Below are 23,562 nucleotides of genomic sequence, written 5' to 3'. Positions count from 1 at the left end.
TGCATCGTATGTGTAAACATTCCTCTTCTGCATGTTTGAACAAAATATCTAATGGCTTATTAGTAGAGTAAAAGGGGAACCACTAAGGTCGGACCTAATGGTGGTGGGGTTTAGTTAGTTTGCACAAAGTCTTAAACTGTAACTTTGGCAACTTGTTCCTGCACCTCCATACATTTCTCCTTGCTACTCCATAGGCTAGGTGAATAGTCATTTTTGCCTTCATCTTCTTACTCCTCCATCCATGCACCCCTCACCCATTTCTTCTTTCACTTCCATTTGTGCCCTCATCTTCTTCCTCCAAGGCACTCCTTACTCCACCTCCACTGGCCTCCCTTTTTCTTCTTTCACCTCCACCAGCACCTTTTCTTCTTCCTTCACCGACCACTCTCTCCACTCTTCACCTTCTTCCTTAAAAAGACATTTCAAGATGGTGTAACATGAAATGAAAAATAAAAATATAATCTAAAATTTTTCAAAATGCACAATAGAGAATATAATTTTTGTATTTAAGATTATGCATTTTCAGAACATTTCTGAATTGCATGTTCCAAAATTCAAAATGAAAAGAAAGTACAATTGAAAATTTTAGATATATGAAGGTGTGGAAAGAAATTATGGTGGCACAGAAAGAAAGTTGCTTGTTACTTTATTGTTGTTACTTTAAACCAAATAATAGTATTGTTAGAGAGTTACTCCCTCCACCACCACACACTTCTCCCTCCACCTTCCCATTTCCTTTTTGTCCTTCGGTAATATTTAATTTATGTTTTAACTTTTACCTTGAAGTTCTGCCTCACCACACCTATCAACCCATCATTGTCATTTCGATTCGCCTTCCATCCATCAATGTGAAGCTTCCAGTAAACGAAAAATTAAAAAATTAAATATTAAAGAGAGAACCCGAAGGACACAACGGAAGTGGGACATGGCCTTGAACGGATACCCACTTCTATTGTCTGATAAGTCTAGTTCTATCAATTGGGACAAATTTGTGAGATGCAATTCATTGATATTGCCCTCCAAATAATTTTTCTCAAGATGAAGAAACTGTAACTTATAAAGCAACTCGATGCTTTCTAGTATTTTTCCAGTTAACTGATTGTTGGAAAGATACTAATATTGCAAATATTTAAACATTGAAATATTAGGTAGTTTTCCAAAAATCAAGTTATTAGATAAATCTAGTATCTCAAGTGTTCTGTTGCACCTTGAGGAATTCTGGATGAAGCTAGAAATTTTCCCATTCAAACTGTTACTCTTAGAGGTATAATATCTTTAATGTGCATATGTTCCCACGAAAGCTGGAATCTCGCCTTTCAGTTTGTTTTTGCCAAGGCTGAGAGCTTCAAGAGAGTTCATTACTTTCCCAAATTCATCTGGGATGGGACCGTCTACTAAGTTATTATAAAGGGAAAGGCTTTGAAGATTGGCGGTGAAGTTGAAAAACCAATGAAATACAACGAATGATTTCAATAAATTATCCGAGAGATAAAGGGTGAGAAGAGAATGTGATTTTTAAGGCCTTAAACGGATGTCAGTATCCATTCAAGACTAAATGGATGTCACATGTCCGTTGTGGCCTTCGCGGACTCATTGACGAAACAACAACGCTCCTCTACACCAAGAATCAACCGTCGTTGGAATAAAACCAAAAAAAGAAATTGGAAAGGAGAAGAATGAACGAAAATGAAAGGAAAAGAAGAAGAGAGAAGAAGAACTCAAACCGAAGTCGAAAGAGAGAAGAGAATCCATGAGATGTGGGAGTGGGGGTACAACATAACAATAAATAAGTGAGGTAGAATTAGGGCTTTCAGATAAATTAAAAAATTTTAAATGGTAAAAGTAATAAACTTTTAACCTAAGGATAATTTTAGAAATAAAAAATGAGGTGTAAGAAATATTGTGTGGTGGTGGAAGGAGTAACACTGGTATTGTTAATAGACACCTTAACCCGGTTTGGTCCAATTCTAATAAATTTGAATCTGGTTTCACCGACATTGAGTTGGTGAGTTAATAGAATTATTCATTTAATTATAATTTTTTTTTCTTCAATCTCAAGAAAAATAACTTTTTTTAATTAAAATCTAAATAAAATTCAATACAAAATGATGCTTAAATTTCATATACAATTCAAAATCCAAACAATATTTCACAGAATTGGCCATCCTCATGGTGTTGATCAACAAAGAAATTGAACCCTATCTGCAAAAGGAAATCATTTAAGAGAACGAAGAGGAAAGCATAGACTATAACCAGATGAATAAACGCATGTGGAAGGATAGTATTCTACTATAAAAGTTGAAGGAGAAGCGTGAGAAATAGGAGTCAGACAAGGGAGAAAAAATGGAGGCATTGAGAAGGAAGATGTTAAGAGCACAAGACTCGATCTTCGAGTACATGGTGAAGATCATGGAAGTCTGCAACGCCCAAGGATAGCGAAATTGATTCGGTTCATAAAACTTTTGCGCAAGGGATAATTAGACGTATATAGTTAAATGTGGAAGGGAAAACATTTCAGGAGCGGCGTCCATTTATAACATGATCAAATGAAAAATGAAACAGGTGCTCAACAGGAAAAGTTTTGGTTCTCTGCAAGTCATTCCAACCTCGATTTTGCCAGAAAACGAAAAGCTAATAACAGTAGTTTTACATAATTTTTTTCTTGAAATGGGTACTAAACAAAATTTTGTTAAAAGCATTTACAAATCACGAGATAACACAGATTTTGATCGATGAGGTGAAAAAAATATTTCAGAAATATTTGAATGTTCTGTCGGAGTGGCTGTTGTATCTGGTTGTATCTCCATATTGATTATCATTACTCAGCTCCCATCAACTGCGTGAGGAATTAGCACATAACTTAATTCATTGATTTTGCAAGTGCCAAGGTGGGTTGGTTAATATTTGAACTATAGAAAAGCATCAATATTCACCTTGAATATATCTCCAAACATCCCCATGGGGTTCTTTCGTTGTACTCCAAAGAACCTCTCGGCAGTATCATCTAGCATCTGAATCACAGTTTGTCACATCAAATGCAGCACAGAAGAGTGGTTAGAATTTTCATTGGACAATACGGATACGCCCACATATTCATTTGCTAACTAATATCTCTACCAACAACAGAGAGGAAAACAGATCATGACTTGGTTTGGTAAGTTATCTGACCTCGTTGAACGCAGGTTCCCTTTCAATACTTGGCCTAAAATTTGCTCTTAACATATTAAAAAGAGGCAGAGCATCTCTCTCCAACCTGACATAACAAAAAGAAGACATTGGTTTGCAACAAAAATGGAGCTCTAAATATTTGAAAGTGCTGTAATAGAAAACCCTTCTTCCCATTAAAAACATCTTATACTATGTAATATGACTCCTATCCGATGTAACTTCATCTATTACTTGCTTCTCTTTTATCAAGTGGTAACCAATTAATTATGTCTCTATTCCTGTCCTTACAGCAGAATAAGGTGCTTAATTTTAGTTTGATTTCTTTTATTCCTATCCATTGTCCATGACAAAGTGAAGTTTTCAAGTCCTGTAATAGATGAAATTTAGAAACAAATAAAATACTAAATAATCTTGGAATTAGATCGCTTCCAGTTCCCTTAAAATTAAAGTAAAGCAAAATGCCCCTTTTGTATGTCTGCATTTAGAACAGAAATTGATCAATTTTTTGGTTTAAGTTGAACAACATAAAAGACTTACGTTCGCAGAAGATAATTAATGAATTGCATCAACTCTGTCTTAGGAAACGTAACCTCAGCTGATTCGACTTGCGTCTTTATCTCTTCCATTAGTATGTTCGCGTCTCTCAAATTGCCTACAGATAAATACCTATAGTGCAAGAAATGAGCAATTCATCAGTTTGAAACCTTGTTTAAATACGCAGGGAAGTACATCTGAAGACACTAACCAAACAAAACATGGACTTTAAATTTAATAAGCATGTTAACATCATCGAAAACAGTGGATTCACTTCTTTGCAATTCAATTGTCACCTAGGATGCCCACCGAAAGGGCATTAGTAGAGAGGTCATGGGGATAAGGTAAGTACCTATGCATGCATCAATGATGATTAGTAGTACAACTGAAGTGAAAATTTCCTTCATTATCACTTAAACTAGAGATACCAAAACAGGGAGTGGAGAATAGCTTTAAACTGATTCTATTATCGCTTCTTTTCATTTTGTTTTTATTAGCAAGAAACAATATCCTAATCTTTCATTCTGTGATCTGAATAGGAAGTGTTTGTTTTGACAATAAAGTAGATGAAAACTTAGCGATAATACATTCTGCCAGATACAAACAATATTGGAGCCAAGTTAAATGCACGAAAAATAAAAATAAAAATTAAACAGAGAAATATCTATGCACTACAGTTGTAATGAAATAAGAAAAACAAATTTAAACATGGTATAAATGCATGTATTCAGTAGTCAGAAACATTGATATTATTGCCAGGTAACTAGAGAGAATTACATACTAAAATGCTTTTACCTTAAAACTGCCCGAGCAATGGCCAAATCGTCTTCACCAGGGTAACACTACAACATTTGAAAAAACACATCAGTTGATCCTTCCCAAAACTATACCATAAGAAAAAAGTAAATTCATCAGCTATCTTCTCCATTTAAGTTCGAGAATAAAAATAATATAACAGTCATAAGCATAAATAAACATCACAAAAGTCGATCCAAGGTTTAGCAGAAAAGTAGATCAAAATCGTTGGGATGCCTCCCACACAACATTGGAAAGCTGAGCCAACTAACAAGGAATAAAAACATTAGGAGGCCGACCTTGCCCAAAAAACTGACGAGAGTAGTAGCAAACTTCTTTGGATTATTTCCTTTCACGTAATGATATGTAACTTTAGCCATATCCTGCAGGTAAAAAGCAAATGGATATTCACTCGCTACATAAATATCATAAAATTTAAATCTTATAAAGGCAGGCAAAGCTTCACAGCATAAGGCTATTTCCATAGCAGCCCCAAAATTCAGATATGTCACTTGCTCCAAACAATCTATTCAACAATGTACTCTAATTTGAGTTTTTTCTTTTTTTGTATCAAAAGTTCATGCTAGGCATCATTATGTTCTTTTTTTGTAATCACATGAAAAATATTATTAAAAAGTAAATAAATAAAAAATAAACAATCATGGGCCTGCAAACCAAACCCATGATCAAAGAATACATGGCACACTTAAACCAAAACTAAGCTCTCCTATACATAGGAAGTTTAAATCAAAACTAATACTAGAATGTAAAACAGAATACCATTTAAAATTTTCTCTATTTACCAAACTCATATTAGCCAACTTATCAACACAACAATTTCCTTCCCTAAAAATACGCAAAACTTTAAACTCCATATCTCTACAAAGAGTTAGACATTTCCTCCATCTTCCTCTGAGAGTCCAAGGAACTATATTTTCATTATCAAAAACTTTACACACCAAAATTGAGTCATATTCCAACCAAAGATGTGGGAACTTCTCCTTCCAAGCAGAAAAGCTACTAATATATTCTCCTTTACTACCTCTAAAAATACCACCACAAGCAGCCACACCCAGACAACCTTTTGCAGCACCATCAGTATTTACTTTGATCCAATGTACTTCCGGAAATTCCCAAATCACTGAGATTAAAGAAGGGGTGCAAAGAATACCAAAAAATTTTAACACCTTAAAATCAGATATATTATACATAGATTTAGGTGAAGAACCAAATTTTATATCAGCATTGCCTAGTCTCATGTAAACTGAGATAAATTCAAGGAAATTAAGGGTAGATATAAGATCAAAAAAAGGAGGTCCCTTTACACAGCCCTTGAAAGTATCAGCTTAAAACAGCTACCACTAGAGCAAATAAGAGAGATAAGGAGTCTCCAAGCCTGACTTCTAGCTTATCTTCAAAACAAAAATTTGCGACAGAAAAAGTAGTAGTTGAGAGACATCCGATAATTTCATCATCTCTATCTAGTGCCTAACCCTTTCCAACAATAACATTGGTCTAGAAACCAATTTGAAAATAAATCATGTTTTCATAGAGACTAGAGGACCTGCTACAATTTGCAATTTAGCCAATTCAGAACCCAGAGAACGTTCGCAATTTCTTCTTCTCATCTCAGCCAATTTTCTATAATTTTAACAGCTACCAATTTATTTGACTAGCAACACTACCTAATTTATATAACACCTCAATAACTAACAATTTGATCCTTCAAACATTCATGACATGGCTTCCGAATTCTCTGCATCCTCATAGACACAATGCAACCAAAAATACCAAAATTTAGCCAACTAATCAATGTTTATGCGAATTTGTTAAATGTTGATCCAGAAAAGCATTTACATATCTACACTCGTGAAAATAGCCTATGAAACTTACCACCTCCGGACTTTCAGAAAATATATATTCAGCTAGCATGATGTGCAGCTCTGGAGATCCATTAATACCTGCTCCATTTTCGGCAGACCACCTGAATAATTAGCAGCAAAGAGAGAAGATATTATTCAGACAAAAAATTATTATAATCTAGAAATTTTCCCAACAAGTAATTTAAGTTTCTGCACACTCATTATAATTATGAGCACAAAAGTCTTATCAACAATATATATTTGGGAAATACAAATGCTTTTTCTTCTGTAAATATTTCCATTTCAGAAATAATACACACATTGTTTCCATTACTGAGATATGTTTTCCCTTTTAATCACAACTGATATTTCTGCTAAAATATTGGGAAATAAATCAACAAGCTAAATAATTTTGAAGTCAGCACCTGGATTTGAGATATGATGAGGATCAATCATGTCAGAAACATAGATGAGAGGATCAATCATAAATCCTTTTACATCTTAAGCCCTCAATTCACATTAGAAATTTTTGTACTGATCAGTTAATTCAACAAACAAATAAAAAAAAACATAAATGCATGTGCTGGTAGAACAAATCAAAACACTTTCCTCATATAGGATATTGCAATTTTTTCTCTATTATAGCTTGTAAATTGAAACACATAAAAGTCACCTCGACTTATGATAAAATAGATTCTCAGTTACAAGTATTAATAAGATATCTAAATGCATTAATATCTTTCTGTAAAGTGAACAATGAATTAAACTACATCTTTTAAGATAAACAAAACAGTATATGACATTAACCCGCAAAGAAAAGAGAGGGGGAGTGTTAAATGTTAAATATAATCTAGAGACTTTTAATGTGTTGAGTCTCACTTGATAGCAGCTTTTAAGAATGAGGAACAGCCCTCAACACGTGTCTTTGCACTTCCAATGCTTTCAGAAAGCTGCTGCATGTCATCAACATCCCATAGGTGTTGCGGCAATGCAACCCGAGGAAATGACATATAGATTTTCTTGAGACGTTCTACCATTAACATTTAAAAATAGTTAGTAATAAGAACGACTGTTTCATGGTTAAATAATATATGAATCCAAATAAGAATGAATGCTTTTATGCAAGTCTATGATAAGTAATAATTAAGAACAATTTACATCGCATCACAAATAAACCCACAAAAAAAATAACGACTCAAAAATAAAACTGCATAAGAAAGGATAAAGAACGAACCAAGAATCTCCTCATCATAAGGAACTTTCCCTTTTCCTAATATCTCCACAAACAATAAAGCTAATTCTGCTCCACAGGTTACCTTCAATAAATAGGAAATAACTGTTACACTTTTCTGTTTGACAGGTCTGCTGAATGTCTTATAATATATGTATATTAACATTGAAAATACATTTGAAAGTTTTATTTAAATTTAAATATAATGGAAAGGATCCTTTTTTTTTCTTTTAATGAATTTTTTAATCTTTTTAAATGCATGTAAAGAGAGAAATGGTATACATTTATGAGATATAATCCTCTTATATCAATTAATACAGCTAAGAACATATATACATACAAACATAGGGATGGGCCCAAGCCCATTTACAAAAAAGTATCTAACAGCATTTCAGATGTCTCAAATAGGCAAAAATACATGATCTAGATAGGAAAAGTAGCCAATCATGTTATATAATTCAAAGCACAGCTCACATAACAGCAGACAAAGGAAAAATGACGCAGAGACATGGCCTTTGAAGCCATCACAGCTCCTCCAGCCCCCCACCCACCCACGGAAAAAAGGCTGATAGTAGAACAGCAGAAATGAACAGTCTATAAATTACAATAATATAACAATACGGAAATTATAAAACTGACAAATGCATATCTTTAAAGACATTGAAATGGAAATGTAGAACCTGCCCATTGGACAATTGAATGCACGTTCCTGAATGTAGGATATCTAATGCTTCAGAATACCTCTGAGCAGATACATATCTGCAGCAAATAATGTATGCTACATTAATGACTACATCTTATCTGATGAGTATGCATTAGCAAATGGAGTTGTAGACCAAAATAGTAAAGCTTGAACAAAAGCAAACTGAGGTTCATAACAAGATTGACCAAAAAAAGGAAAAGCACATTTTACAGATAAATTAATTTAAATAGAGAAGCAAAAAAGATGTTCCAACTCCAAGTGCAGAGGGAAGAGGCGCCATAAAAGAAACCACAAAATACAAAACTATAATGAAATAGCATTTAACAAAGAATCCCATATGTTCTACATTAGAAAATAACCTTGCCTTCTTTGCTCATAAAACTCAAGGGTGTGTTCAATAGAACAGCGAGAACAACTCAGGACAACCAATTAATTCACAGCACAATTTTCTATCCTGTACATTGTTTGATGAACAACGAATAAAACAAATTTAATAACACAGAGGACTTAGTCCTTCCAATGTGATTTTAGTTTGGGTTTTCATCTTCCAGTGAAATCTCATTGACCATGACAACTATGCCCTCCCAAGAACTCCTTTAGCGACCTCACACAATGTTCTCTTTTGAATATCCTTAACCACCTCTTTTTCTTCAATCTGTTACATTTCCTTTATATTTCTTTTTATTTTTAATTGAATTATGCTCAACAACTAAGTTTTTCTAATTGGTATTTTAGTAGAATATTCACTACCCACTTTTCTTAGTTTCTTATGTTGAAGATTATGCCTCTTGACAACTTCATCTTGGCACTCTAACCCTTGAATTCAACTTTGTTAAAAAGGTGAGTAGAAGTAAACAGGTGGGAAAAGGATATGCGTGGAGAAACAATGAGAAAGTTACATGCCAAAGGTAGTGGCTTCATTTTTGTTAAACTATATTTAAGAGAGCCATTGAACTAAAACCATGTGTTTCTATGGCAGCATGAATGTTTCATTACATTGAGAAAACAAAATCAATATAATAAATTGAGTAATTTGATATCCTCTAATAATAAAGACACGATAGGAAAATAAATAAAAATATTCCTAATAATACGTGTATAATCTAGATATTCTTCAATATATAGGATTTCTATAATTATAATACTCCTCCTCAAACTGGAACATAAAAGTCATATGTGCCTAGTTTGATTCAAAATATGGTCAATCTTTAGTCCAATCAGAGACTTATTGGATATGTCAGTCAACTCTTCACTGGTGATTACTCCAAACTCCATTTTTTTCTCGTATGAAACAACAATCTATCTCAATATGTTTGATCCTACAATGTAAGACAACATTAGAGACAATGTATAATGTTACCTGGTTGTCACATATAAGATGCATTTGGGAACTTCAAATTTAAGTTCTTTGAGTTGTTTTAATCAATGAGCTCACCTGTGACTTACATCATCGCCATGTCATGCTATTGCACTTGATTTTGCCACAACATTTGTTTCTTATTTTTCACAATATTTAATTACTTCCAGCAAAAATACAGCACCTCAAAATGGAGTGCCTCTCACTTGGTGACCCTTCCTAGTCAGCATCAAAATATCCCACAATTTGAGTGTTTCATTTATCCTCATTAATGAGGCCTTTGTCAGGAGCATTCTTAATATACTTAAAAATCCATATTACATCCCAATGGTCTTGACTAGGAGACTTTAAAATTGACTTGCTTTGCTTGCTTCAAAGGCGATGTCAAGATGACTCACAGTGAGGCAACTCACCAACTAATCGTTTATATATCCAAGGATTAAAGTACAGTTCTTCTTGGACAGGTAAGTTTAATACTCAGATCCATTGGTGTGTCCACAAACTTAGCATTTAACATCCTTGTTTATTGTAAAATGTCTAGAGCATATTTTCTCTAAGATGTGACTGAACCATCCTTAAACTGTGAAACTTATATACCGAGAAAATATTTCCACATGTCCAAGATCTTTTGTCTAGCACTTTTGAACAAAATATTGTTTTAGTAGGATAATACCGTTCTTAACACTACATATGATAACAATGTCATCCACGTATATAATGTGATAGAGAAATCTTTGGAGAGAATGATGCTACAACAAAGAATAATTAACATCATTTCTATCATTCCAAATTGATAGATGACCATTCAAAAAACATCCAAACGATGCATGGAGTGATTGCTTGAGGCCATATGGAGACCTATGTAGATGACATACCATATCAAAATTACTCTCCCTATGAAACAAATCCAAGAGGCTGCTCCATTTAAACTTCCTCATCTAGATCATCATGTAGAAATGCATTTTTTATGTCAAGCTGAAATAGAGTCAAACGATGAATGGCTACAATGGAAAAGAGAAGTCAAATAGATGTAATTTTGGCAACAGAAGATAAAGTGACATCATAACTTTGGCCATAGATTTGTCTATCCTTAGGCAACCAAGCGAGCTTTATAGTGATCACTTTTTATCATTAGGTATCGTTTTAAGAGTATACAACCATGATCACTTTTTATCATTAGGTATCGTTTTAAGAGTATACAACCATCGATGCCCAACAATTGATTGGCCAACTAGAAGAGGAACCAAGTCCCAAGTACCACTACTTTGAAAGACACCTCTCATTGATCATTGTTTGTCGCCACTCTGGGTGAGTTAAAGCTTCACCGGGAGACTTAGGATTAGTATGTGTGTTGTATTATCCCTTACATTTTAGCAAATTAAACAGACCTTAAATCTAAACAAACTTAGAATTCACCAAAACAAAACATTGCCTTCGATTACACTGTCTAGCTACCCCCAAAAAATAAGTATGGTATGAAAATTTATGGTATTGCTATCCTCTTCACCAATGATAAAAACTTCTTTTCAAGAGCCCCAAATGATGAATTATGCCTCGCTATTTTACTAATCTGCTATCCCTAGCTTGTATCTTCTACTACATATACTAGATTCGTAAAAAATGCAGTAGTAGACGAAAGAAATAGCTACGCAAAAATTAATTACTTGCGATTTAAAGTAGCAGTTCACGATGAAGATCGAATTAAGAATATAAAATAGACGGTGTACATTTCTCTTGAAGAATAAGTAACACGAAGACAATGTATGAACCTGGCACTAATGGATTTGTACATTTGCTGAGCTCCATAATAATTTCCCTCGTTTACAACCTTCTCCAATTTTTCAATATTCTGCACGTCCCAAACGCAAGAAACTTGATATTTGACAAAAAAAATGTAATGAAGCATAGAAAGAAGAAACCTCAGAAAGAAACCTCAAAAATAAAAAACAAATCAAATAGAATAGAAAGTATAACCGTTAATTTTCAGCCAATGCAACGGTTCATCGTCCAGGAAAAAAAAAACATACAGTTTATTTATTATGAAAAAAGAAACAAAAAATAATTCGTTTAGAGGAATCTTGAAAAGGCAGAAGCATAATCGAAGGATTGCAGATTTTTTTTACCTCTTGAGCGGGAGGTAGTTCGACTCTTCTGGATCTCTGTCGCGACATGAGGACGACGCACTCTTCGTGCTTTTGCGAATGAAAAACTAAAATTGGGAGAAAGGAAAAAAATGACTATTTATAGAAAGACTATTCAGAGAAATTTGAGTTCTTTAGGGACTAAAGTGAAAATAAAAAGTTTTGTAAAAGAAACTTTGTGGTCAAGGGATAAGGAATAATAGGAAAATTGCGGTGTGAGGAAGATGAGTAGCAGAGGGTTTTTGAGAGGAGCTTCGTTAACTGCAAATGCAGTGTGGCATCGAAGAAGTTTCTTCCCAGCAGTAACGGTTAGCGTCCACCACTGGAAGTTGTTCAAGTTTCAGAGCTTCTCTTCAACCACCACTTGTTCCTCTCTTCCGCCTCCGGATTTGCCTCGTTTGGCAAAAACTGCTCAAATTTCACTTACCCCAACTGAGGTTTTACTTTGTTTTATGTTATTTCATTTCCTTTCTAACTGTAAATACACTTTCTATCTGAATTTCAAATGTTAAAAAAAATGTTATTGCAGGTTGAAGAAATTGCCCCCAAAATTCAACAAGTTATAGACTGGTAAGTCAAAACTCTCTATTTTGTAACACTATTTAATCATATATATTTCACTTCATATTAAGGAGATTCGTTAGTAATTTCATGGTTATTAATAAATTTTGATTGATAATATGGAATAACACTGATAGTTAAGAAGAATGAGATACGGAGTGTGTTGCTAACCTGAAATTTGGATTCTGGAGGCTTTTTAGTTGGTTTTTGAGGACTAGCTGTTTGTTTCTTACTGGAGTTTTGGTTGTATTTGTGGAGATTATGCTTGCAGTGAACAAAACTTTTGAATTTGGATTGACTTGTATTGTGTGGCAGGTTTGGACAGCTACAGGGAGTTGATCTTGAAAACGTTGAACCCTCCATCAGAGCAGGTTCTTTGTGAATACTTATCATTGCTTTCATCATCTATCCATGATTTCATATCCTTACTCTGGATTTTCTGTAATTTGATTGCACCATACCTTGATGCCAAAAAATGTTTCGAAATGCATAAGGCAAATTCTTTCATCTTCTTTTTTCGTTGTGGATTTGGGAGGGTTGTAAATTGTGATTGCAATACATTCTTTCAGTAGAGAATGCATTGTTAGAGTGTTTTAGTTTGATGCCAATGCCGTTTCCAAAGGCACATTAAACATTAACCCCACTCTCAAACTGAATATGGCGTTCAATCCAATGTTATCAATGGCGGATGGTGAAGAGCTAAAATTCTGCCATGTAAGCATGCCATTGCAGCCTATTGCATCGCCATTTACAAAATGAATATGGTGATTGGCAAAAATCCACCCTGCATGGAGATCTTGGCACTGCCATTTAACAACATTGGTTCAATGTGAGCAAGCAAAAATTCAAACACAAGCTTGGTGTCTTTTTCTTGGGGTTGAGAACCTGGGTATGCTAGATTGAATGCCAGGAACTAATTTCTGATCCATTTTAGTTAATATCTCTCCCTTTTTATACATATATATATATATATATATATATATATATATATATATATATATATATATATATATATATATATATATATATATTGTTGCACTATATTGGTACGCCGCCTTAGTAACTAGTCACTGGGAAATGACGGTGATATTTTTGTGGGAAACAGAGGTTAAACACCCCAAAAGAAAATTCACATTAAAACCCACATGAGTATGAGATGCAAGATACCTCAACTAAAATCTCTAACAGGCAAAAGATGGAACAGTATAAAAACTATTAATCCTATTAAGCTAAATACCTGGCAAAAGTATCAGTGACCTGATTGACATCTCTTAAAGTATGAGACTGGAATGAATGAGACAGGGATATTGCTACCTTGTACCAAAGCTAATCAATACCTTGGCAAATGAACATATTATCCACTTTCTAGTCATTGCTTTCTTAAACTTCAACTTGGTCATGCCAATCTGTTTAAATAATTGTGCTAATTGCCTGGGGTGGTTATCTTTTGTCTATAACTTTTCATGAACAACCAGGAGGAAAACGCTATATCAGTTGACATGTTAAAGTTATTTTCAGTTAATGTGTTTTCTACACCTTTTTATGTTCATTGGTTCTTTTACATGACTGGCAGAAAGCATCGTTGGTCATTGGTTTGACTTCACATTTTTTATTGCTAACTCTTTTTGTGTTATCTGTAGAAACTGAAAACAATTTGCGTGATAATGCTCCTGAAACATTTGACAATAGGTGAGTGGGTTGTTGTTCTTATTCAGTACATGTCAATTGGACATAACTGGAAAAAATAACGGTGCTAACATGGTGTGTGTGCTTGACAGGGACGCCATGATCGCTTCTGTGCCGAGCTATGAAGAGCCTTATATTAAAGTTCCGAGGGTCTTAAGCATGGACTAAAGTTAAAATTGCTTACATGAGTTATTTGGTATAAGGAAGAACACATTAAAATTGCTTTTGATGTACTTTAAATCTCTTGGTTTCTTATTTGACCCAACTCTTCTTTTGGATTTTTTGAGGGAATTTAGTTCGGCTTGTGAACTCTGCACCTGCACTGAGTTTAAGTCATAGTCATGTGACTACAATGAATATACTCATCCATACCTACATGTATACTAATATACATTTTCATTCATGTACAAATATAATTCCTCATACATGTGGGTTTTCAAAACAAAACAAGATATAACATGTTTATAGCAATAAATAGCTGGAGATAAAGCATTTGATAAACATCTCCAAGAAAATGCATCTCTACGCCTAGCACTCGGTCTATTCAACATATGTTTTATCATTGCTTCTTGTGTCCAAACATTATCACTATTATAATTCAAACAATGATACATAAAAATGGTAAGCTATTACAAAATAAAAAAGTTATATGTTATAAAGCTTTTAAACTATTATGATACACAGCGCAAATTATTTAATAAATAAATAACTAACACTCATTTTCTACCAAAGGCATCACATTATCATTCAAATATTTAGAAGACTAATTGCCTAAAAAATTGACATGAATAAAGAAAAATACCATAAACCAGGCCTTACATTATTATTGTTACTTTTTTTTGGTGAATGATTAATTTGTGTTAGAAAACGTAACTAATCACTTTTACTTTTTCTTTTGAATTAGGTTTTTTTGTTTACAATACCCAAACACAATACTTTAGTTAAAGAAATTAAACCACTATCATCAAACTAAAGACTTATTTATTTAATTATTACTTAATGTATTGACTAAATTTAGCATCTGGAGAATATTTTTAAATACATTTAGGATCAAGAAAATGTAAAACCCAGATGATGATTTTTAATGAATTTCAATTAAATGAGAAATACAAAATAAAGTAGTATATAAAATGAAAAGTGTTTGGGACGAAAACATGATATAATACATAGGATGTTTATAAACATTTGAAATATAAAAAAAAATAATAATAATGAATTTGAATATGTTTGAAAGAAAAAAGGTATCCCTGAAACATATTCTTTACTAATCTTCACTGGCTCTGTAATTTTGAAATATAAATTTTGCTCTCTTTTTTCTTCCCTTACAATATTTTGTGATCATCTCTTTGGAAGAGAAAGTACCTTTCGTACTGCTTTTTGTAAGCATTAGGTTCAAAGAAACATAAATGGCTGCTCCAATATAATCTTCATGCTTGAGAAGGACTCTAGTGACTGCAGATATTTGTAGTGCATTTCTGTGTTACAAAGTTTTCCATCACTTACTATAGTGCTATTGAACCATCTTCTTCAATCACAATGATGGCTCTCACTCCAACAAATAAGACTTAACATTTCATTAAAGTTTATTTCATAACTCACTATTAATTTTACTTACTGCATTTCTTTTTAATAATAATTGATGGCTCAAGCTTTGCTAATGAACTATTGAACTTTTTTTTATGACTATCAATTAAACTAAAAGTGTGTCTTCAACTTAATAATGTTTCAGAAAGTACAGTTAAGTATAAAAACTAAATTAACAGTATTTGTATTTATCTGTCTATAAAATGATTTTTGGAGTAAGAAGTGATGTTAATGTCAGCACTAATTGGTGATGGTGTCAATTTCTATTAGAGACTTATCTGTAATGATGACAAAAATTCCAAGAAATCTCAATCTAAATCTTATCTTTTAATGGATGTTGATACCAAGACTTTTGCATCTATTAGCTAAAACTTGTTTTTTTATATATAAAAAAAGTATTTTTAATAAAATAATAAAAAAAATAGAGTTTTATGTTTTCTTTTGAAGTTGTTTCTCATAAAAGATCACATAAGTGGAAGAGATGAAATCACTTTTAATTAAAAAAAATTCACAATCACATATATCATCTGTTGCCCAAATAAAAGTATGCAGACATAAACAATTTTTAACCATCATTTATACCTTTAACATCTCATTTTTCCCACACAAAGACACAATCATCCATAATGCATCTTTCAAATAAAGATATATTAATGAACATTTACATCTCTAAAGTTTTTGTTTTTATCTTTAGAATATATTTAAAGAAATAGATTATGTGTATTATTATATGTAATGGCTTTAACGGCAAATTAGGTGTATGTTGGTAATGATAAAATGGATATGAGAACATAGATTTGTTTGGCAATAACTTAGTGGGGAGTTAGTGGAAAGATATATGGCTAAAAATTATTCATGACCATTTAAGATTTAAAAGTTACAGTTCCTTGACTTACTTTTATATATATATATATATATATATATATATATATATATATATATATATATATATATATATATATATGTGTGTGTGTGTGTGTGTGTGTGTGTGTGTGTGTGTGTTGAAAGTGATTGCCATGATCGCTAAGATCAAGGAGAAACAATCATGATTTGTTTTTCAGCCAATTCGATCTGTCTTTTTATGTTACAGAAAAAACGCCAAACCTAAACCTATGACATCGTGTGCTTTCTAAAAACCACTATGCCATGATCGAAAGGGACAACATGTGTACAAAATTTATTGTTTCAGAAATTTAGTAAAGGCTATAACTGGATTTATCTAAATGTAGAATATTTTAACGAAATTGCAATAAAATTATGTATGATATTATTTAACAGTACATACCGTAAATATTCAATAATAATTAATTTAGAGATAAAAAATATTGATCATTGTATTAACTAAGTTAAACATTATTTTATAAACTAAAATTTATATATATCTAAAATAATCTTTGTTATTAATAAAATTTGTGAATCAAAATTTAAATTAGTTTCTAATTATTTAAGTTTTAGTTACTTATTATAATTATATTATGAATTAGAGACTAATTTGGAATATAAAATAATAAATATTTAAATTTTTGATAATAAATGTTAAGATTAATTTAAATTCTTGTTTACAAATTAATTTTTTTAAAATAAATACTATGTTTAATATAAATAAATTTTAATTTATAAATTAGTATTTGACTTAATTTAGAGACTGATTATTTTTTACTTTTAAATGAGTTTGTATCTAATGATTTTTTTTTACTCATATATGAAAATACATGTAAAAAGGAAGAAGTTTATAATCACTTATATATTAAACAATTATTCTAAATGGCATATATGATATAATTTTAACTTGTCTTATTTCAAAAGTATTATTAAGATCTCTAAAAGAAATATTGTTTTCTTTTACACGAACACTAAAAGACAAAATATAAATATTTAAAATTTTTAATTAGGACTAAAATAAAAAATCTCATATTTTAGAAGAGTAAAAAGAGTATTTTTTTTTAAGGATAAAAATTAAATGATTGTTTTTAGTAGGAACCAAAATCAAAACCTCCTAATCTTATCAAGATTAAAACTATATTTAAGATTTTTTTTTAGAAAGATTACAGTAAATTTTGAATATAACTTCTCACAAACTTTAAACATAACAGCGAAGATATGATAAATTATTGATCAAATGCAAATTTAGTCCATTTTTATGTTTAACACTAATAAGGTTTAAACCCAGCACACTCCTACTCTAGTGTTTCAATTGTAATGCTTATGTTTGTTTTATCAACAAAAGTTTGCTCATTAAGTTCGTTGTACTCTTACATTTTATAAGAAATGATTTTGCTGGGGGAAATAATCAAACACATCTTATTATTTGAACATTTTTTCCAACAAAAGATCAAATGTTTTATTTATCATCTGGTGACTGGTTAGATCCAATTTCCATCATTATTTACTTAATCTGTTTATTCATTTGGTGGCTTAAGTTCAGTTTATCATGATATATGTACAATCGAATATCAGATTTAATATTGATTATATACACTAACTAAGTATTTAGTACTGATGGATAAATTTTAGAAATCATGAACAGTTCATGACAATAAATGGAAAATGACAACAAACAAATGTAAATATAAAGCTATTCTGTGTAACATGCATCATGCAGTTTAATTTCTTGTAATTACAAACAACAAAACATTAAGCAATTCATGTGTAAGAAAATAAACCATTTTATTTATAAAAAAGTTTTGCATCTTAAAATTCTACACTCAGAACCTCTTAACCTTCCACCATTCATTTTTCTTTTCATATATAACATAGTAATTATAGATATAGTAATGTTATAATATCACTCTATCACATAGCTAGCTATATATCTTTATATATATAGCTCCATGTTACAATAATTTACCCATGGTTGCTTTTGCTCTTAGATGCCGATGGAATCCGATTATTATCACCACCACCATTTCCTCCACCGTAGCCACCGCCACCAGAGTTCCCCGAACCATTTCCAGACCCATAACCACCGCCACGAGCACCACCACTACCCCAGCCATATCCATATCCGGAGCCAGACCCAGAACCGGATCCATATCCATATCCATATCCTCTGGCAAAACCAGTGGGAGAACGACCCGAACCTGATCCAAACCCATAGCCGGTGCCGGGTGCGGAGCCCCATCCCCAGCTGTATTCCCAGTTTGCACCACGGCCAGAACCAGTGCCCCCTGTGGGGTTTCCGGAGGACGGTGCACCGCCGCTTGACATGTCGAAAAGGAGCTTCCTTCCGCCGGTTGCTGCTGTGGTGGAAGTGACGAAGAAGAAAAGAAAGAGAAGAAAGTGCTTGAGACTGTGATTGTGCTTTAACATTTTTGTGGTGGTGGTGTTTTATATGGTGATTATGAGAAGTTTTTTTTTTTTTGGTGGACTCTCTTTTTCTCTGACACCTACCTTAGAACTGTTTTCAAGAAGAAGTGATGTTAGGGTAGAGAAAGAGTGAGGGAATGTGATTCTTGTGAGGTTTGACGAAGGAATGCATTGTGCATGAAAGTGCTTATATAATGGTTTGCAAGAAGATGATGATGTTGATGATCTTAAATGAGATATGACTCACAAGACTCACAACCCGTGATCTTCACTTAGTGCATTCTTCCACTTTTTCTTTTTACTTGCTTTTCATTTTTTATTCAAAGAGATAACTACTTTTTTTCGTTTATCTGAATATTACAGTAATAATAATATAGAGTGTCAAAACTAATTGTGTTCGAGAATGAAAGATATGAGTGGTTGGAAAGGAGAAACATGAGGTGATTTCCACCACCGACTTTCCGGTAATTGATGATTCTAAATACAAGTTGTCACGCTACCATTAGTGTCATATATCGGAAAACCTGCGACATCTTTTTCAACCTTTTCCCTCTCTATTCTGCTTCTGGTATATGGTTTTTAGATAGTTACCAAAACCATCTTTCTCCTCTGTTTCAAATTTTTGGATAAATTGAGTTGAATTGGACCTAATGAAGTGAAGATTGTCATTCCAAATACTTATGTTTGGTCACTTGGGTAAACTTCTTTTTATAGGCTTTTCATTTTGAAAATGTTTTAGATAAGCTAAGTCATGACTAACCTCTCCTGTGACATTGCTCAAGTGAACCAGTATTTAGTGGACCTATGGGATCATTGCCAAATCTCTATCGCTTCCAACTTTACTCTAACCATTTCAAACATCACACAATCATGCTGTCAATACAATTTTTTTAAATTACTTTGTTAACTTATTTTCTCTATTAGACAAAGATGTTGTGGGACACTATTTTTAAGATTTTCTCGATAAAAAAATTAGATGTGTGTGTGAGAGAGAGAGAGAGATACTTTTTTTTTGTTTATATTTGTGAACATATTAATTAATAAACCAAATATATGCTTTCCACAAGCCATCTTTTATGGATTAATTTTTGTATTATGTGAAATTTTAAGTATTTGATCTACTTTAAGGATTTAAGTTTAATATAAGAGTATTTATTAGGTTAGGTTGCTCAATGATTTAACCTGATTCAATTCAATCATATTGAGTTGAGTTCTATTTACGATTGAGTCAAATATGAGTTAATCAAACCTAAATTAACTCAATTTTAAAGGAGTTGGTTAATAGATTTAGTATGGATGATCTAATATCAATCGGATACTTACTTTTATACTTATATTATGGACAAATTTAATCATGTTATATCATTTTTTTTATATCTAAATTGTCTAAATAACATTTTTTAATTTTGTGAGATTGAAAAGAGTTTGGTTAAGAAGTATTTTGATCGAAAAACAAAGACATCCTTATCAAAAAGAAAAAAGGTGATTTGAAATAGCTTTGACCCCTGAAACTTTTTTATAGCTTAAAATGAGAGTGTTGCTTTCTTCCTTTATTTGTTAAGTGAATTCTTGTGATCTTCTCAGATTGGGTTGGAGGGATGTTATCCTTTACATATAGGGCATGATGTGCTAAATATCTCTCGTTATAGACAGTTTAGATTTGTTTCTGGGTGGAGTTGTGGGGATACCCTTATAGACGTGTTCCACCCATTACTTCTGTCTCGTAAATATCTGCCTCTGCTTACGCAACCATGTCCCTCTTTATTAGCCTAATTCATCATATATTTTCCAACATCTATGTTACATTCGACTAAATCATGTTTTAGAGGATGTAAGTCACTTCAAAATTCATTAATGTATTTTGGTTTTTAATTCAAAAATATTGTGCGACTATATACATATATAATTTATTCAGTTGTATTAGCATGATGTATAAATATAAGATTAATTTAAAAGCTTCAATATCTGAAAAATATACTTGTTAAATAGATGAAAATGAAAAATTTCATGAGTTTCTTTATAACTTGTAACTCAAGACTAGACCCAATTCTCGTTGTTGTATGTTCGGTATACACACTGTCGTGTTTATTTTTTAATATTTTTTAATATTTTTTAATTGAGTGAGTGCCTGTTGGTCACATGGAAGCATGTGAGCGACAAAGTTGGGCTACTTTTCTTATACAGGCCCACTTTAACAAGTTGATCCATGTTTTGACTTTGGAGTGTTTCATCCTATACCTCCAAGATCTCATTCTGCACCTTCAAAAATTCCACTTTTAACCTTCTGACATCTCATTCTGCACCTCCAACTTTTTCAAAACTTTATTTTTAACTTTAATAAATATTTTTCCATTTTCTTTTTTTTATTAAAAACAATATTCATTATCTTAACAATAATTTAATTTAATTTAATTTAAAATTTAAATATTATTTAAAATAATTTTGTATTTTAATAATTATTAAAATATAATTTATATTATAATAATAGTTATATTAAAAACATAAAAATAAAATAAAAATAATAATAATAATAATAATAAATAATAATAATAATAAATTTGATTTAATATATTCAAATATATTAAATTATAGTAAAATATTAAAATAAATTAAATAATTATTAAATTTTAAATAAAAATGAAAATTTTAAAAAACTTATTTATATATCAAAATCTATAAAAATATGTTAATACTTTTGCTTTTTATTTAAAATTTAATAAATATTAAACTTAAATAAAAATTATAATATTACTTATTATATTTTTTTATTTTAATAATTAATAAAATATAATTTATATTTTTAAAATAGTTTTATTAAGAAAATTGAAAAATAATAACTAAAATAAAAATAAAAATAAAAATAAAAAATAATACTTAAAATTATATTTAATATATTTAAATATATTAAATTATATGAAAATATTAAATTAAATTTAATAATTATTAAAATTTAAGAAAAACAAAATTTTGAAAAATTTGTTAATCGGATATAGATATCCGATAAGTTATGAATCGGATATCCATATTCGATAAAGAATGATTTTTAAAATTTTATTTTATATATAAATTTTAATAATTATTTAATTTAATTTAATATTTTAATATAATTTAGTATATTTAAATATTTTATTTAATATAATTTTATTTGTTATTTGATAAATAATTGTTTTAAAATTTTGTTTATTATTTAAATTTTAATAATTATTTAATTTAATATATTAATATAATTTAATGTATTTGAATATATTAAACATTTTATTTAATATAATTTTACTTTTTTGTTGTTATTTTTATTTTAGTTATTTTATTTTTATATTTTTAATATAACTATTATTATAATATAAATTATATTTTAATAATTATTAAAATATAAAATTATATTAAATAATATTAGAATTTTAAATTTAATTATTGTTAAGGTGGTGTAGAGTCTTTTTAACAAGAAAAAGAAAATAAAATAAAAATATATTTATTAAAATTAAAAATAAATATTTTTATAAAATTAAAGGTGTAGGATAATGATGAGATGTCAGAAGGTTAAAAGTGGAAATTTTTGGAGGTGCAAGGATGAGATCTTGGAGGTGTAGGATGAAACACTCTTTGACTTTTAGGTCTCCTTGGGCCCATTTCCACTGCTAAGTGCAACAACTTACTTATGCCAGTTGCAAGATTCTTCAATCCACTCCCCAAGTGGACCCAGATAGAGACAATGGCCCAAACCACGTGCGCCAGTACAAGATATTTTCTAAGGGGACGTTACTTCGGAAATTGTCTTCAATTTTTTTTTTCACTACTTGCTGATTTTGACAAAATAATTAATGAAAATTGGTTATGTATTATCAATAGAAATTGTAACATAATTCATAACTACTATTTTTTAGAAATTTGGAAAAGATTCTTCACAAATTAAGAAATAAAAAATTATTTTCTAATTTTATATTAAGGTGTATTATTTCGAAAGTGTATTTTTCCATTGTTATATATTCATTTTATTTGAAAGTATTTTTTATTTCTTTCTTGGAAATTAAACATACTATAGTGTTGGATGGGATACAGAAGAGCCTTGCCGGTGATAGTTGGCACATTTGTGGCACTTGCCCATGTTTCACAACATATGTGGATTGTGGAGTATGGGAATGTATTGGTTTATTTCGTGGAAATGTTGAAGGTGGAATTAAAGTGAGAAAAAAAATGATGATACTAAAATATCTCTAAAGATTAGTCTTAGATTCATGATAAATTAATATTTAATTAAAAATATAATTCATGTGTAATTTTCCGATGTCAAAAGGAAAACGGAAAATGAATTCATAGCCCGTTTACGTTTGTTCTTGAACCCTAGAATAATGGAGCACTAAACTATTTGTATAATATTCCTAAATTTTTAGTTGGATGATTATCATCTTCTTACAATTGAATTAAACAAACATGTGTTAGTCGTTTTCTAGGTTTGAAACTCGAGATTCCCGAAATTTAAATCAAAAGATTCAATACAACTTTAAGGAGGTTGCTAAAAAGTTGGAGATTTTAATTAGTTTGTCTTTAATGAACCTTTGTCAATGGTCCAGTCTTAATAACTCAAAATATCAAATGCTTGTTAGATGGAAAATTTACATCCATAAAATTACGTTTAG

At 30.9% G+C, this 23,562-nt stretch overlaps 3 protein-coding genes across 3 annotated transcripts; 1 reads left to right on the top strand and 2 right to left on the bottom strand.

The window, feature by feature from the left end:
* Positions 1-2,498: 2,498 nt before the first annotated feature.
* LOC108326541 (protein GET4) lies at positions 2,499-11,945 on the bottom strand. Its single transcript, XM_017560102.2, has 12 exons — positions 11,774-11,945; positions 11,420-11,499; positions 8,271-8,349; positions 7,594-7,675; positions 7,239-7,389; positions 6,391-6,481; positions 4,797-4,880; positions 4,498-4,544; positions 3,706-3,834; positions 3,169-3,253; positions 2,934-3,011; positions 2,499-2,836 (listed from the first exon to the last, which is right to left on the bottom strand). The coding sequence occupies exons 1-12, from the start codon at positions 11,819-11,821 to the stop codon at positions 2,819-2,821; spliced, it is 972 nt and encodes a 323-aa protein (XP_017415591.1). The 5' UTR covers positions 11,822-11,945; the 3' UTR covers positions 2,499-2,818.
* Positions 11,946-12,015: 70 nt separating this feature from the next.
* On the top strand, positions 12,016-14,443 carry LOC108326542 (glutamyl-tRNA(Gln) amidotransferase subunit C, chloroplastic/mitochondrial). The gene is made up of 5 exons (XM_017560103.2): positions 12,016-12,228; positions 12,321-12,361; positions 12,668-12,723; positions 13,993-14,041; positions 14,131-14,443. Exons 1-5 carry the CDS (start codon positions 12,016-12,018, stop codon positions 14,204-14,206), a joined length of 435 nt encoding a protein of 144 aa, XP_017415592.1. The 3' UTR covers positions 14,207-14,443.
* Positions 14,444-18,270: 3,827 nt separating this feature from the next.
* Positions 18,271-19,110, bottom strand: LOC108325609 (putative glycine-rich cell wall structural protein 1). The gene has a single exon (XM_017558702.2). The coding sequence runs from the start codon at positions 18,929-18,931 to the stop codon at positions 18,467-18,469; it is 465 nt and encodes a 154-aa protein (XP_017414191.1). The 5' UTR covers positions 18,932-19,110; the 3' UTR covers positions 18,271-18,466.
* Positions 19,111-23,562: the final 4,452 nt, after the last annotated feature.

This window comes from Vigna angularis, chromosome 3, assembly GCF_016808095.1.
Source record: "Vigna angularis cultivar LongXiaoDou No.4 chromosome 3, ASM1680809v1, whole genome shotgun sequence".
NCBI classification, from domain to species: Eukaryota; Viridiplantae; Streptophyta; class Magnoliopsida; order Fabales; family Fabaceae; genus Vigna; species Vigna angularis.
The sequence above is the reverse complement of the archived record's forward strand: the minus strand, read 5'-3'. Positions and strand labels throughout refer to the sequence as shown.